We start from the raw sequence: 14,449 nt of genomic DNA on the forward strand, positions 1-14,449 counted from the left end.
ACCCGAAAAGTATTCCCTTTATAGGAACAATACATCTGGCCTCTCATATATTAATGCAAGGCCAGGTAATCAGTCTAGATTTTAAATTTTAGTTATAAGAACAATATCACATAATAATAATAAAAGAAAATTATATGGAGATATTATGATATAATTTATATTAAGATAGTGTTAACAAATTTGAAGTTATAAGATAAATATTCAAAATTAGACAATATTTAAATAGAAATAGAAATAATATCATGAATTAATTTTATTATAATGAAGATTTTAAATATTTTCTAATTGTGAGTATTGGTATTATTATTCTGAATGTTTTATTTTTGTATTCTAATGTGAATTATATGAGAATATTTTGATATAATTTGTAAGATATAATGTGAAGTTTAAAAGAGAAATTTTTTTGTCAAATTAATGTTAATATTATGTCCGTTTCTGCTAATTAATTTACCATACATAAAATTAAGCAATTTTCATTAAATTTTTTGAGATTAAATAATTTACCATAGAATAATTTTGTATCGTGTAGGATTTGGTGATGCTTTGTGAACTTCAATGGCATTTGTGATCAAGAAGTAGGAGCTCATGACCTTGAATCGAGATTATGTGAATATTTCTTCACTTTCTCAAGGAGTAAATTTAGGAGTTGCACGTGAGATTTCGGTTTCATTTGAGACAGTTTTTTTGTTGCTTTATACAGCAACTTTATAGTATAATTGCTTGAATTATAAATTTTTAAAATAAAAATTCATTTTAGAAAGCAATAAAAAGACTGTCCCAAATGAAATCTTAAATGTGATGTAGTGAAAATCTAATATGGATTAGTATTATGTGCAGATGTAGCCAATCGGATGTATAACCACATCAAAGTCATATTGTGTAAGATTTAATCGTTGGGGACGTCTTTCTTTCTGCTTCTTTAAGCAGTTTTTAAGTACAAAAATTTTTAATTTTTGTGCTGGAAAGAAGCTTTAAGAAACAGAAAGAAGGACGTCCCAAATGAAGCTTTAATGTATAATAAAACAAGGAGATCAAATTAAGAGGTTATTGGGCCTAAATTATTATTCATGTTGCTTTGCACATCAATGCAAAATGCGAACGAATCCCTATAATCACTCTTTGATATGATTTATAATGATCTTATTTTGTTAAGTTTTATAACACAAGTCCACAAAGGTTTTTTAGTATGCTCTATGAGATTATTATCAGCTACACCAACGACTATTTATGAAGTCGTTCGATCTCCTATTATTTAATAAAAAGAACATAAGCTTAGTAGCTCGACAATTAATAATTTTTTTAAATTTTAATATTACAAATCAAAATCTTTTTTGAAAAAGCGAAAAAATATCATAATAAAATCTCAATGACAAAATAACTTCTACTTTGGTAAGAAAATGATTAAAAGTTCAAGAAAAATAAAAAGTGAAATTAGAATTGGAGAAGACAAATGCTATAGGCATAACACCTGAGTAGAGGAGAGATACAAAGAGTTGAGTGCTAGAGTTGCGCGGAGGAATCTAGTGACAATCAAGAGTTGTAAAAAAGAGAGGATGAAGTCAAAAATAGGAGCATGAATGACTCAAGACGGGGAACTTTTATTACGTCCGGTGTAAAGACGTAGAGGAACGTTCGGTCGGAGGTAAAAATCCCATAAAAAAACTCGGTATTTGCTCGGTATTGCTATGTATTATTTGATAATAATGAGGAATACCGCTCTGTGAAGACCAATACCGAGTTATACTGAGATGTACTGAGAAATACCGAGTTGTACCGAGTTTTTTCTAAAAAAATTGGGTACAACTTTTGTATAACTCGGTATTTGCTCGATATAGCTTGGTATAACTCAGTATTGGGTCTTTAGATGATGGTATTCCTCGTTATTGTATGGTATTGCTCGGTATTTACTCGGTATTTCTCATTTTTTTGCGGGAATTTGCCTCCGACTGGACGTTCCACTACGTCCGGTCGGAGGACGTAATAGCCTTGAGTCATTAATTTTACCTTCTGTTGAGTAATTTTAATTTTTACCTCGCTTTTGGTCTCATCTCCTTCTGTTGGAGTTCTCTTTCTTTGCAATTCTTTTGATTGCGGATTAATTTGTTGTTGTCTTTGTCTTATTTATCTTACATCTTTGGTGATTGCATTAAGGTCGCTTCGACTTTTCTGGTTTTGTTTTATCCTTATTTTTCTTAGGATCTGTCAGTTGTGCTGTATTGGCATATATTTTTCTTTTGATTAACTATTGTAATAGCTTGAATTGATGGCTCGTAAATTTTTCTTTGAATATTGTATTTTTAGTCTCTATTTCCTAATTAACGTGTAGGAGACCCTATGTAAATTTTATTCCAAAATTTTTTAAAAAATGCAGGTTTAAGCATTTGATATATATTAGTGTAGAGATTTCTATTTCTCTGACTCAAACACAACGTATTTTAAAATATTAGTGTAGGTGCACTCATAGATTCATGGATGTACAATAACACAGTTATCCAAATTCAAAATTCAACGGTATGATCGACTAATCAAATATATTTTTTAAAACATACACTTATTGTCATATACATTCCTTATTTTTCTATACAATCTACTTTTTTTATGAAGAAGACAACAAATATTTGCAACAATCAGCTAATTATTTCCGATCCTTCGGTTAGAGAGGATAGTGATCCTCTGGTCCTGAAGCATGTTCATATTAGGAGCCAGCAATCGAGTATAGCGATCAAAGTAAAGAAGTTGTTTCAGAAGCAGAGCAAACTCCCTTGGAAATCTCAGACCATAAGATTCACTTACTCGGACCTGCATATTTACAGTAGATTGGAAAGAATGGGGTGGTGGAGATCTCAACTGATGGTTCAATTAATGACAAAAGTTCTGAAAAACATTGAAGTCTAAGGCTTTGTTTGAGACGACTTTATTATTGTTTCTTAAAGTAGCTTTTTAGTACAAACTTTGTAATTTTTATACTAAAATATTGATTTAAGAGCAATAAAAAAGTCGTCTCAAACGAAGCCTAAATCAACTTACCACATCAAGAAATAAGACATTCATCTGCCTCTCATCAACTACTACATTGGCAGCAACAGCTGCTCGTGAATTTGGTCCCCTAGAAGTCGCAACAATAATTTCTGTATCCAGGTCCTGTCAAAATCAAGAAATAATTTCACGCAGATGTGAAAGTAAGCTAAGTTAAGAAATTAATTTGTGGAATAAGAATACAAATCAATACTGTTCAACACAATTGATTTATTCCTTTTTTTCTTCTTTGCATCCAAAATATAGGAAGGAGATTGACAACCATTTATTCGTTCATCTCTCACCAACCGGTGGGCGTGCTCGGTTGGGAACCTCCTATCCCGAGTTCGATTCCCTCGAGTGGCAGTCACCCCTTCAGTGAGGGACTTAAAGTGCCGGATGCGGGTACAGTGGCGTGGGTGGCCCGGTAGGTCGGCCGAGGTTTACAGACCACCAAGCACGTTCGGCGAAGCCGAGCGTCACAGCGGACGGTTCCTCTTCACCAAAAAAAATATTCGTTCATCTCTTCCACAAAAAGAACTGGCAGTCAAATCTAGATAATTCAGCATATTTGAAACATTGCTAAGTAACTAATGGAAGGTCGGACAGGTAATAATCCTAACAGTATTCTTTTATCTTTTATTTCTTTTTCATATTTCTATCAGACTTGTAGCACATACTACATTACTGTAGATTCTTTGTTAGGTAGTCCTTAGGATGGACTATTTTGTAAGACTGCCATGTAGAAACCAGAATGTACAATGAGAAATCTTCTCTAAATTATTTCCCAGCGTTTCACCTCTAAAGTGTCATCGCCTGAATTAGAGGTTGCTATAGGTGAAAAGGGCAACTTATAAAGATGAGATTTGTCTAAGGCTGGGTATTTCAGCGTATCTCAACGAGTAAAATTTTACAGATTACATAATTATGATAAGTGAGACATCTGCTACAACAATTAGAAATTAGAATAACGAAAACAAATATTTAAAATATAAAGAGCTTAAAATTTTAAAAAAGATTTAAGTAAATGAAATGTAATTTGAGTTCAGTGCAATATCAAAAATCAAAAATTAAAATTTAATAGTTGATAAAGTGAAAGTGTGATAGATTTATAAATCTTGGGCCCATCCAGAGGAAAAAGAAGTGAGGATAGATGTTTTAGAGTTAAAACTAAACAATTAAAATAAATGTTTACAACTATGATATGCCTATATGGACACTTGGATAGATGTTTTGAAATGCTGATAAAGTGTGATAGATTTATAAATCTTACTTCTGGAAATCTGTTTCATGGGAGTTTTATTATAGTTGCTCCATATGCTGATAAAATTGCAAGTAAACAAACCATACAACTATGATATGCCTATATGGACAAACAAACTTCTTTAAAACGACTAAATAAAGTGATTAAATATGAGTGTTGTTGATTATACACATTTAAAACTGACCTAATAGAAGAAACTTTAAATTTCAAATTTCTTTCATACGTTATATTAATGTTAGGGCGTTCCCTGAAAATAACACATTGTATGACCTGAATATAACGAGAAGTGTGCAAGGGTCACTGCACTGGCGCCCGGATGCAGTGTTAAATAAGCAAAGGTTCTCATATCATGGATGAATGTGGGCAAAGAAATTAGTCCATGAAACAAGAATTATGATTTTGCTCTAGCTAGTCCATTTCAGATTTCGTAATTGTTAATACTTTATTTAAGAAAAGAAAGATTGTAAAGATTATAAAGCTATGTCAAGTAAAAGTTTATGTACCCATCATCGCTTATTAGTTTTGAACTTTAAGATGAATTGATGAAATATTAAAAAAAGTAAAATATTATCTTAGAATTAGATGAGATTTAGAGAACATTTAAAGAATACTAACAAAAATATTTGTAAAAGTAGGATTCAAGATATTAAGGTTTTAAATATGCATGAAGAAGCTAAATTAATGTTATGTGGGAAAACGTTGTTAGTGATATTAAGAACGTTGCAAAGGATATTCTTGGAGTATCAAAAGGAAAATTTCTAAATAATAAAAATGTTTAGTGGTGGAATAAAAATGTGCAAGAAAAGATGAAAAATAAAAACTTTGTTATAAAAATTGGTATAAGTGTAAAAGCTAAGAAAATTGAGAAACATATAAAGAGACCTGTAAGAAGTCTAATAAAATAATATGCAATGCAAAGAATATAACTTTTAATGATTTATAAGATAGATTAAATACCAAGGAGGACGAAAGATATATGTATAAATTAGCTAAACAAAGAGATGAGAGAAGGATTTATTTCAAGTCAAGTGCATTAAGGATGAAAATCAAAAAGTGCTTTTATTAAAAGATGATATTCAACAAAGGTGGATGAGATATTTTGATAAGTTTTTCAATAAACATTGTGAGAATATGATTGACCGTAGTGACCTTAGCACACTAAATAAAAATAGAGATTTTTATTTTTATTGGCGTATTAGTAAAATTGAAGTTAGAGATGACTTAAAAAAATGAAGTATAGAAAAGTTGATTGACCTGATGATATTCCAATAGAGGTGTGAAAATGTTTAGGAGATAAAGGAATTTCTTAGCTTATAAAATATTTTAATATTATTTTGAAGATTAAAAATATGCTAGATGAGTGGAAAAGATGTGTCAATTCATATTAATAATAATAAAAGTTATGCACAAGAGTGTGCAAATTATAGATAAATTAAGTTAATGTGTCGTACCATAAAACTATGGGAGAGTTATCAAGCATAAGTTACGACGTGATACTAATATTTCTCAAAATCAATTTGGATTCATATCGAGTAGTTCTACTATGGAAGCTATACATTTATTGAGAAGTTTGGTGTAATTTTTTATTTGAATAGATCTAAAATCGAATACTTGGAATGTAATTTTAGTAAAAATAGATCTAGTTTGGATATTGTGACTTTGGGCGATCAAGTCATTAATAAGAGTACACATTTTAGATATCTAGGGTCTATAGTTCAGAGTGATGGTGAAATAGATGGTGATATATTAGTAAAATTCAAGTTGGATGGTTAAAGTGGATGAATGCATCGGACTTGTTGTATGATAGAACAATATCTCTGAAATAGGGGTGTCAAATGGGTTTTCAGGTCGAGTTCAGGTCCAACTTGGGATTGACCCAATTTCAGCTCGTCTAACCCAAACCCGACCCGATTAAGTAAACGGGTTATGAACTTCGACCCAAACCTGACCCGCCGACCCGACTGAGTGCACAAGAGGGAGTGAGTGAACCAGATAAGCGAGCACGACTGCACGAGCGAGCGAGCGAGCGAAATGGGATGCTGGACCGGGATGCAGGCTGCGGGACGAGGGATGCGGGCAAAACTCAGGTGATTTCTGGTTAGCGAGTTGACTCAAACATGAATCAATTTTTAAAACCTGTCAAGAATTAGGACCCGAACTGAATTTTCTGGGTTGGGTTCGGATCGGATTTTTGGTTCGTGTTAATTGACGCCCCTACCCTCAATCTTCAGGAAATATTCTATAAGATGGTGGGTCGTGTTAAAGAGTCACCCTAGATGATCTAGTTAAATAAAATGTCGGCCTTCTGATGACTCAATTTGGAGAGTATATGTATTAGATTTGACCTATTTAAAAAAAAAATAAAGAGAGATGTGGACCTAAAAAGATTTGGTTAGAAAATATTAGAAATGCCATTTTTTATTAGATTTAAATGAGAAATTGACACTTAACATGACACAATGGAGAAAAAATATTCACTTAGCCGATGTCATGTAGTGGGATAAAGGCTTGTTGTTGTTGTTATTGTATATTCATAGATTTATATTTATATTTATATATGCATATATCTTGAATTAAAAAGTGTTCAAGGCGCATGCCTCCAAGCGCACCTCGAATTGCATTACACAAGGAGTTTCTCGAGGCGTAAGCCTCACAGATTTCAGTGAGGCTTGTGCTTTTTTAAATGAGGCATATGCCTCACGGCTTAATGCCCCGAGGCACTTTGAGGTGTCTTATTCAAAATAGAATTAAAAAACTTGTGTATTATACTACTACTAATACATAATTGCATAAAACCTATTATATTACCACTCCACCCTTGCATTCATTCCGGTGACTAGCTACTGCACTAGAGCTTGAGCTTAGGGGTGCCAAAATGAGTTTTCAGTTCGAGATTGGGTCCAACCTGAAACTAACTCATCCTCGACCGATCCAACCATAACCTGACCCGATTACACAAACATGTCAGAAATTTGAACCCGGACCCGACCCGCCTAGCCCCAAACCCGAGTTAGATTGTAACCAAAGCTGCATTAATGATTGCGTTAATTATTGATTAAATGTGTTTACAAAAATTTTTTATTTTGAAGAATTTATTTTATATTTGTTGATTTTGCTTGAAGGATTTGTTTTGGAGTTAAGATTTATTTTATCAGACAAATGAACCCACAAAGAATGAAATATGAATCTAATACTAAAACATTTTCAGTGACATATGAAAATATAAAAAGTTTGCTGATATGATCACTCAAATGATGAGTAATAAGTTGACAAAATAATTTGGTCAAAATTATAAGAAAATAGGTGAAAGTAGTAAGGAAAAGGCTCTCAAGATTGTCAAAGCACCCACCACTCTGCAATGTATCTAGTGTGGGAGAAGACACATAGGACCCCGCTATAGGATGACAGGACAATATTTCAGGTGCGGTAATTATGGGCACCGAATGACAAAATGTCTATTGCTTGGACATGGATAGGGGATATGCTCAGAGTGGAAGTAGACGGTTTGAGTTCGTGAATGGGGTACCTGAAGTGCTCGATGATACGACTGGCTTGATTTATCTTCTTCTTATATGTTGAGTTTTTCAATGATTTCCTAAGTGATTTATATCCAACATTGATTTTTTTATTTTTAAATCAATTCTGATTTGGATATTATAGACTCAGTTTTATTTTAAGAATGTTCTCTCTCTAATTTACTCATAAAGAAATATCGATAACGGTGTTTTTAAGATTCGGAGAATATAACAATCCAAAATATGATAATATATTTTAAAATGAAATATTTGATTTAGAGCGTTGCAACGCTGAGATTGTGAGTGCTGAGGCGCTAGCCTTTGAGAGCAGCAGCGCCAAAAATCTCCACTGCGACATTGAAGCCTTTGTTCTATAGTTATTCTGGATTCAACATGCGTTGTTGCGACGCTGGGTCAGAGCACTGCAGCTTTGAGTCAGAGTGTTGTGGCACTAGGCCACTAATAGTATATATATATATACTATTCTAAATTCTAAGCACTAAAGTATCCCCAATGCCTCCACCACCCCATTTTGGTAGTATCTTGCTCGAGAAGGAAAGGGAGAAGGGAGATGAAGAGGAGAGAGGGATGAGAGAGAAGTTGATTTTTTGGTCATTTTCGTGTGTTTCTTCAGCTAGGAAAAGTTTTTTGAATGTTATAAGACTCGAACCTCACTCTGATTTTCAATGATTTTAAGTTTGATGAATTTAATATCTCCTACATCAATAAAAATGCATTTTCTACTAATTTATTGCAGTTGTACCTTGTGCCTTTTTTATATATAATAGTCATGGACTTTATAGACATTTTGACTATAATATTATTAAATTTCACCGATTAAAATGGAGGTTATGATTTTGCATTCACATGATAATGCATTAAACTGCTTGATAGATAGAAACATATAGTAGAACCATCAAGATGAAACTGATAGAAAATTGATGTTGTTTCACTGCAACCCCTATTATAGATTTATATAAACTTTTTACTAATCATATTGGATTATATTGCTTATTGAATAATATTGGTTAGAATTGGAACATATTGATTATTGTCTTGCATTGAAGGCAACAATGAGTTTTGTTTACTTGCGGGCCTTGTAAGTTTATTATGTGGTTTTACATGATTTCAAGAAAAAGTAAAGAACCTGCGGTTTGAGGCTTAACAGTGTTGATATTTTGGTTAGTTAAGTTTTTTGGTTAGATGTATTCTTTTGTAACTTGTAGCAACTATTGTATATGTTATTTTGTAATCTAATTATAGAATGTGAATATTGACTATGAAAATATAATGATGTTTTTCCTATTGTTATTTATTTTCTTTAATGTAATTAATCGGTTTTGAATGTCAAATTGATCTGGTTGTAATTGAATGAACATTGATTGTTAACTAAAAGACAAATAAATAGAATAAGTTAAAAAGATAATAAAGGGGATAAGAAAAAAAATTCTTTCACTTTAGATCTTAAAGCATGACATTTTCAATATTTAAGTTTCTTACAAATGTGACACTAGCCCTTCACCTTAGGCTTGGATTTTAATCATTCTCTTACTCCCTCACTTGCCTTTTCCATATTTACCTATCCTAACCAATAAACCCAATAGAAAGCTTCTCCTTGCACTCTTTTTCGAACATCATTTACAATAAGAAATACATTTACTTATTTAGTGTATTTTACATAAATAATGTGTTATTATATTCATAAAAGATTGATAGAGAGCACAAACAAAATCAATGGTTTTTTCTCTACAATTTTGAGATGGTCAAATCCTAAATAAGCTTATTATAGGCATCCAAATGCTCATGAAGTATTTTAGCTTTGTTCATACAAAAAACTACTAGTGCTTCAAATATACAATTCTTAAGCAATTTCATCATATACAGAGCTTCCAACTTATCCTACATAACCTTTGTAGTATAAAAATCTATCATATTCCAAAGAATCACATCTCCCAAATAAAAGAATAATTGAATCAAAGGACTTAGATGAACTCATCTTCATTTGTTTTAGTTAGCAGTTCATTCTCATTTAAATCTTTAAGTAAAAATATTTTAATAAAGATGCTCTCATCTTCATTTTCCAAACTTAAGAGTATTACTCTGGATAAGCTTCTTAAATTCATATTTAGTAATGCTAATTGACGACAACAGCCTGGAAAATGGCATGCGCCTAGGTACCAATAGCTCTGATACCATATTCTTATGTCAGAGGTTCAAACTACCTGCTGTCATCAACTAAGAGAAATCATGTGATAATAACATATAAAATATATGAGGAGCAACTAAAATTAGCACAAAGATAATAGAATAAAAAATTAACATAGTTCAACTAAGAAAAACTTACATAGATGGGGCAAAGATGAAAAAAAAAAAATTGGAGAAGTATAAATAAGAAGAATATCATCCATATCTCAAAAGTAGATGAGTAAATTTCAACAAAAAACTTGGAACGAAGATTCTCAAGAGAAATGCTAAGAGAAAGTTATAGAAATTCCTCCCTCATCAAAACTCCAAAAAACAAAAGCAATAATTCGCCCTCTTTCTTATTCCTAAGCAGTAACAACCAGATCTTTACTTTTTCAATAGTCGTTTAGTCCTTTTCTTCTTTGAAAGTCATCCATCCTTTTCTTTTTCAAAGAGTTGTCGATCCTTTCTTTTTCGTAACCAAAAAGAGCCACAGCCCTTTTCTTCATGTCCTAGAGAAATCAAAACATCTCGTTCCTCTATCCTATGATTTTGCAAGGGGAAAATTTCTAGAACTTCTTTTTGATCTTAGGATTTTGGATCCAGGAGAAAATCACAAACCTGATTCCTACAAGGATTTCAAGTCCAAGATAAAATCATAACACCTGATTTATATCATAGGATTTCAAGTCTAGGAGAAAATCACAACACCTGATTCTGATAAGGTTCTGCCTGAACTGCCCAAACAGGCCCCGCCTGGGCCGGTTCGCGTATACAGGAGGCGGACTAAGCCGCCTCCTTCCGTGGGGGCCCACTTTGGGCAGGATTTAGAGAGAGGGAAAGGGGGCGGGCAGCAATTAGAGAAATCCTTTTGAACTGGATTTGAATTTGATTTATTCTAGGGAAAGTTTTTATTGGCTTTGTATTAGGAAGTATGTATTAAAAGGAAGAGGGAGGCTAGGGTTAGGGCATGCATGACTATATTTCTCTTGAAGTTTTCTTTGGTGTCTTGGGCTCTAGGCTATGATGCACCGACACTTCTCCTCAAAGAGGCGTGCAGTGTCTGACACCGTATCCGACACGACACTCGTCCGACACTCCTTCGACACTTGTTGGACACGCCGAAAACATGTCCGATTAAAAATATTAAATACAAGTTGGACACGCGTGTCCGACACGCGTATCTTAAATATTTTATGAATTTTTTTAAATATAATTTCTTATATTTGGCGGGATTTAAACTAAATTTCTTATTTCCTATTCACAACACCAAATCAACGTCCGTACTTAATACTCAATCATCGAATATTCTCATTTTCATTTCTTTTTGGCAGTGAAGGTATTTTCATCTCCTCTCTTGGTGACTGATAAACGACATCGACGTCTGACTCTCGACATCCTAATACTAATCATTTTAAACACAAATTCTAGTTAAATGACTTATTATTTTCATATTATTTTTAAAATTATACTTATTTAATTTTTATACACTATTTTTTAAATATAAAAACTATAATACCGTGTCCAACCCGTGTCCGTGTCTCATATTTTCAATAACTGACGTGTCCCGTGTCTGTGTCGTGTCAAATCCATGTCGCCGTGTCCGTGTCTATGCATCATAGGCTCTAGGCTTCTCGTCTAGAGATTGGGAGAGAACGATTCTCCTCTTGAATTGAGGATCGATTGTATCTTTGTTTCGTTCTTGCTTCACTTTGATTTCTATAAAATTATCTACTGATTTTTTATTGCTTCCACCCTAATTCTTCTATTTTCCCCGCTGATTTTACCGAATATTGTTAGGTTTGCTTGCGAACTCAAGTATTCCCATTAGGGTTACTTGCGAACTCAAGTATTTTCTATCAGATTCCTCCTATTCTCGATTTATATCCCATTAACTGGTTGCAAAATTCTAGCCCTACTCTACAGGAAGTGAGTACTAAGTAAAAGTGGAGATTTAAAAAACAACCTTTAGAATTGTATACAATCCCAACATCTAGAATCCAATGCTAATAGTGAAGATCTTGGTATATAGATGATGCGATAAAAATCCAAGGGCTGCCAACACATGTAAGTTCATAGATTATGGATACCTATTTTACCCATGTGATAAGCATTTTTTTGAATTTCCCTATTCCTTTGAAGATTGAATGCTTTATTTAGCTTGCCTTGAATCATGACCATCTATCAAGAGAGAGTAGTATAATCGTATCCGAGTTAGTCAAAGAGATTGGGCTTAAGAGAACGTTAATAATATCTTCTAGAAATATCAGATGTATTAAGTATAGGGCAATGTTCTAAATTACTTTTAAGGATTCACATTATCATTAAAAGCATTAAAATCTGACCAATGGAATTTGCATGTTTGTGCTTAGAAGAACGTGCTCTAGGAAGTATGGTGGAATTTACGCATATCTCCAGCAGCCTTTCTTCCATTTAAGGATAAAGTTTTCTGAATTGCCTTGCATCAGTCCATGGAACATGCTAATTTACTAAAAAAATGGTAATCTAACAGCAGCACTTGCATTTTGCATTGAATGAGCAAAGTAGACTCGACCATATATCCTCGAAATGTAAGGTATTGAACAAAGTTTTGTATTTCTTACAGCATGCCATCTCACAAAAGCCTCAAAATTCATTGAGTCGATGCAGAATGAAGAGCATTGCTCAGGTATTGTAGATGGTATGAAATTTACAAGTATTCACATTATTTTATACAGGATTTCTAGCTTGAAGAAGTAGGCCAAGAGAGACTAGATAATCCTACACTAAACCTACTTTTATGCCTTGCAAGGCTCCTTTAGTAGAGTCCCCTGCAGATGTTGATTATGAGGTGCCTAATACTATCCAGGACATATTTCTTGAAGAAAAGTTAGATCAAAGTTGTTATTAAAGTTAGTAATAGCTCCAGTATTACATCGGATCCAACATTTTGCAGTTTGTAGCCTTGGAAGGTAAACATTGTTTAGCTTCACCGATAGAAAATGATCAACATTACCCTAAATTTACAAAAAATCCTTGGAATCTTTTTTATTTTTTTCCTTTTCTTTTTATAGCTTATAAAATTATGAACTTCTTTCTTACAAGTCTTCAACATGTCACATTATAGTCTTGTTTATACTGTGTAATTCTTTGATTGTTTACTGTATTGTGATTTTAATGGGTAAATCAATTAAAAGTACAGTGTCACAAGGCGGTTTTCCTTCAGAATCCTAACCTCAGTTTTACCATGCTTCACTTAGATAATTTTTAGTAACAAGTTCATCAAAAGAAATAGGTCAACAGAAAATATATATATATATATATATATACACACACACACACAAATGTAGAAATATATATTTTAATGTAAAAAAAAAGAATGATCCAAAATAAAATCTTATTACTATACCTGTATTGTTGCAAAAATCTTCTCAAGGTCTCTTGCAAAGGCTTTAACATCAACATTTTGCTCCGTAGCACCCATTTCAATTAATGCAGAAGCCATCTCCTCATAATCTTCGCTTGCAAATGATGACAAAAATATTTCTATAGCTGCCCATGTCTTTGGAGATATCCGACCAACAATTCCTGAACCAAAATAAACTTCAGATGCGTTCCAAGATTCTATTCAGATATTGTTTAAATTAATTTCACTCTTGCATCTAACACAACTTAACAGCTAAACTAACTTTCTTTTGAAATCAAAGCATAACCCATCAGAGACACCAGGATAGGAAGTTACTAAACCTCAGTTTAAAATTATAGTAAAACATTCTCTTCTTTGGAAACTGGATGCAATAATATTTAAAGTTCAAACAGATCATTTGATTGAATTAGATTTCGAAGGCCAACAAATGATACTTGAGCGCATTATTTATGTAGCTAGGCTTTCTCAGCCTGCATGCCGAATTTATCATTTTTCCCATACATTCCCTCTTTGAAAAGGTAAAATGGTAGAATGTCTTCCTTGAAATTCCTCAAGGTAAAACTGAATCATGACATATATAGTTACTATCAGTTTAAAAAAAATCTATCTTTAAGAGTTATAGAGAAACAATCAAAACATAATAATGGTGAGGGCGGCCTGTCAAACATGAACAAAGTGGAGGAAATACTTGGTATTGAAGAGTTATTACAAATAGAAGTTTAGCCTAAAGCGGTAAGAACTTAGAAAACTGTTATATCGAACAGCGTCCTCATTCGAGTCCTCTTGACCTCTTATTAATCTACTGATACACCTTAGGTTTCACAAATTAGGTTTTACCCTAATTTCCCCTCCAAGAGAGTGGACTTTCTCCACCAACACCAAATGAGAAAGTAATCACAAAAAGAGTAGAGAAGAACAATGAGAACCTTTGCATTAGCAAGCCAAGAGAAAACAAGATAAGTTTGTCCACTTCGAGAAGGACAAGATCTCCCAAAAGAAAACCCTAGAAAAGCACAAGAGAAGACTAGAGGAAGAAAACTAGAAAGAGAATACACTTTTCATAAT

The 14,449-nt window shown here is 32.9% G+C and overlaps 1 protein-coding gene across 1 annotated transcript in view; it reads right to left on the bottom strand.

Annotated features, from left to right (window-relative positions):
• Positions 1–2,504: 2,504 nt before the first annotated feature.
• The window catches only part of LOC110096078 (uncharacterized aarF domain-containing protein kinase At5g05200, chloroplastic), a gene marked incomplete in the record, with an annotated part of 45,056 nt that continues 33,111 nt past the window's right edge, over positions 2,505–14,449 (bottom strand). The window contains 3 exon segments of the mRNA XM_020821846.2: positions 2,505–2,799; positions 3,028–3,141; positions 13,367–13,545. Coding sequence (XP_020677505.1) covers positions 2,632–2,799; positions 3,028–3,141; positions 13,367–13,545 — 461 coding nt within the window.

The sequence above is a fragment of the Dendrobium catenatum genome, unplaced genomic scaffold (assembly GCF_001605985.2).
Source record: "Dendrobium catenatum unplaced genomic scaffold, ASM160598v2 fragScaff_scaffold_621, whole genome shotgun sequence".
In the NCBI taxonomy this organism is placed as follows: Eukaryota; Viridiplantae; Streptophyta; class Magnoliopsida; order Asparagales; family Orchidaceae; genus Dendrobium; species Dendrobium catenatum.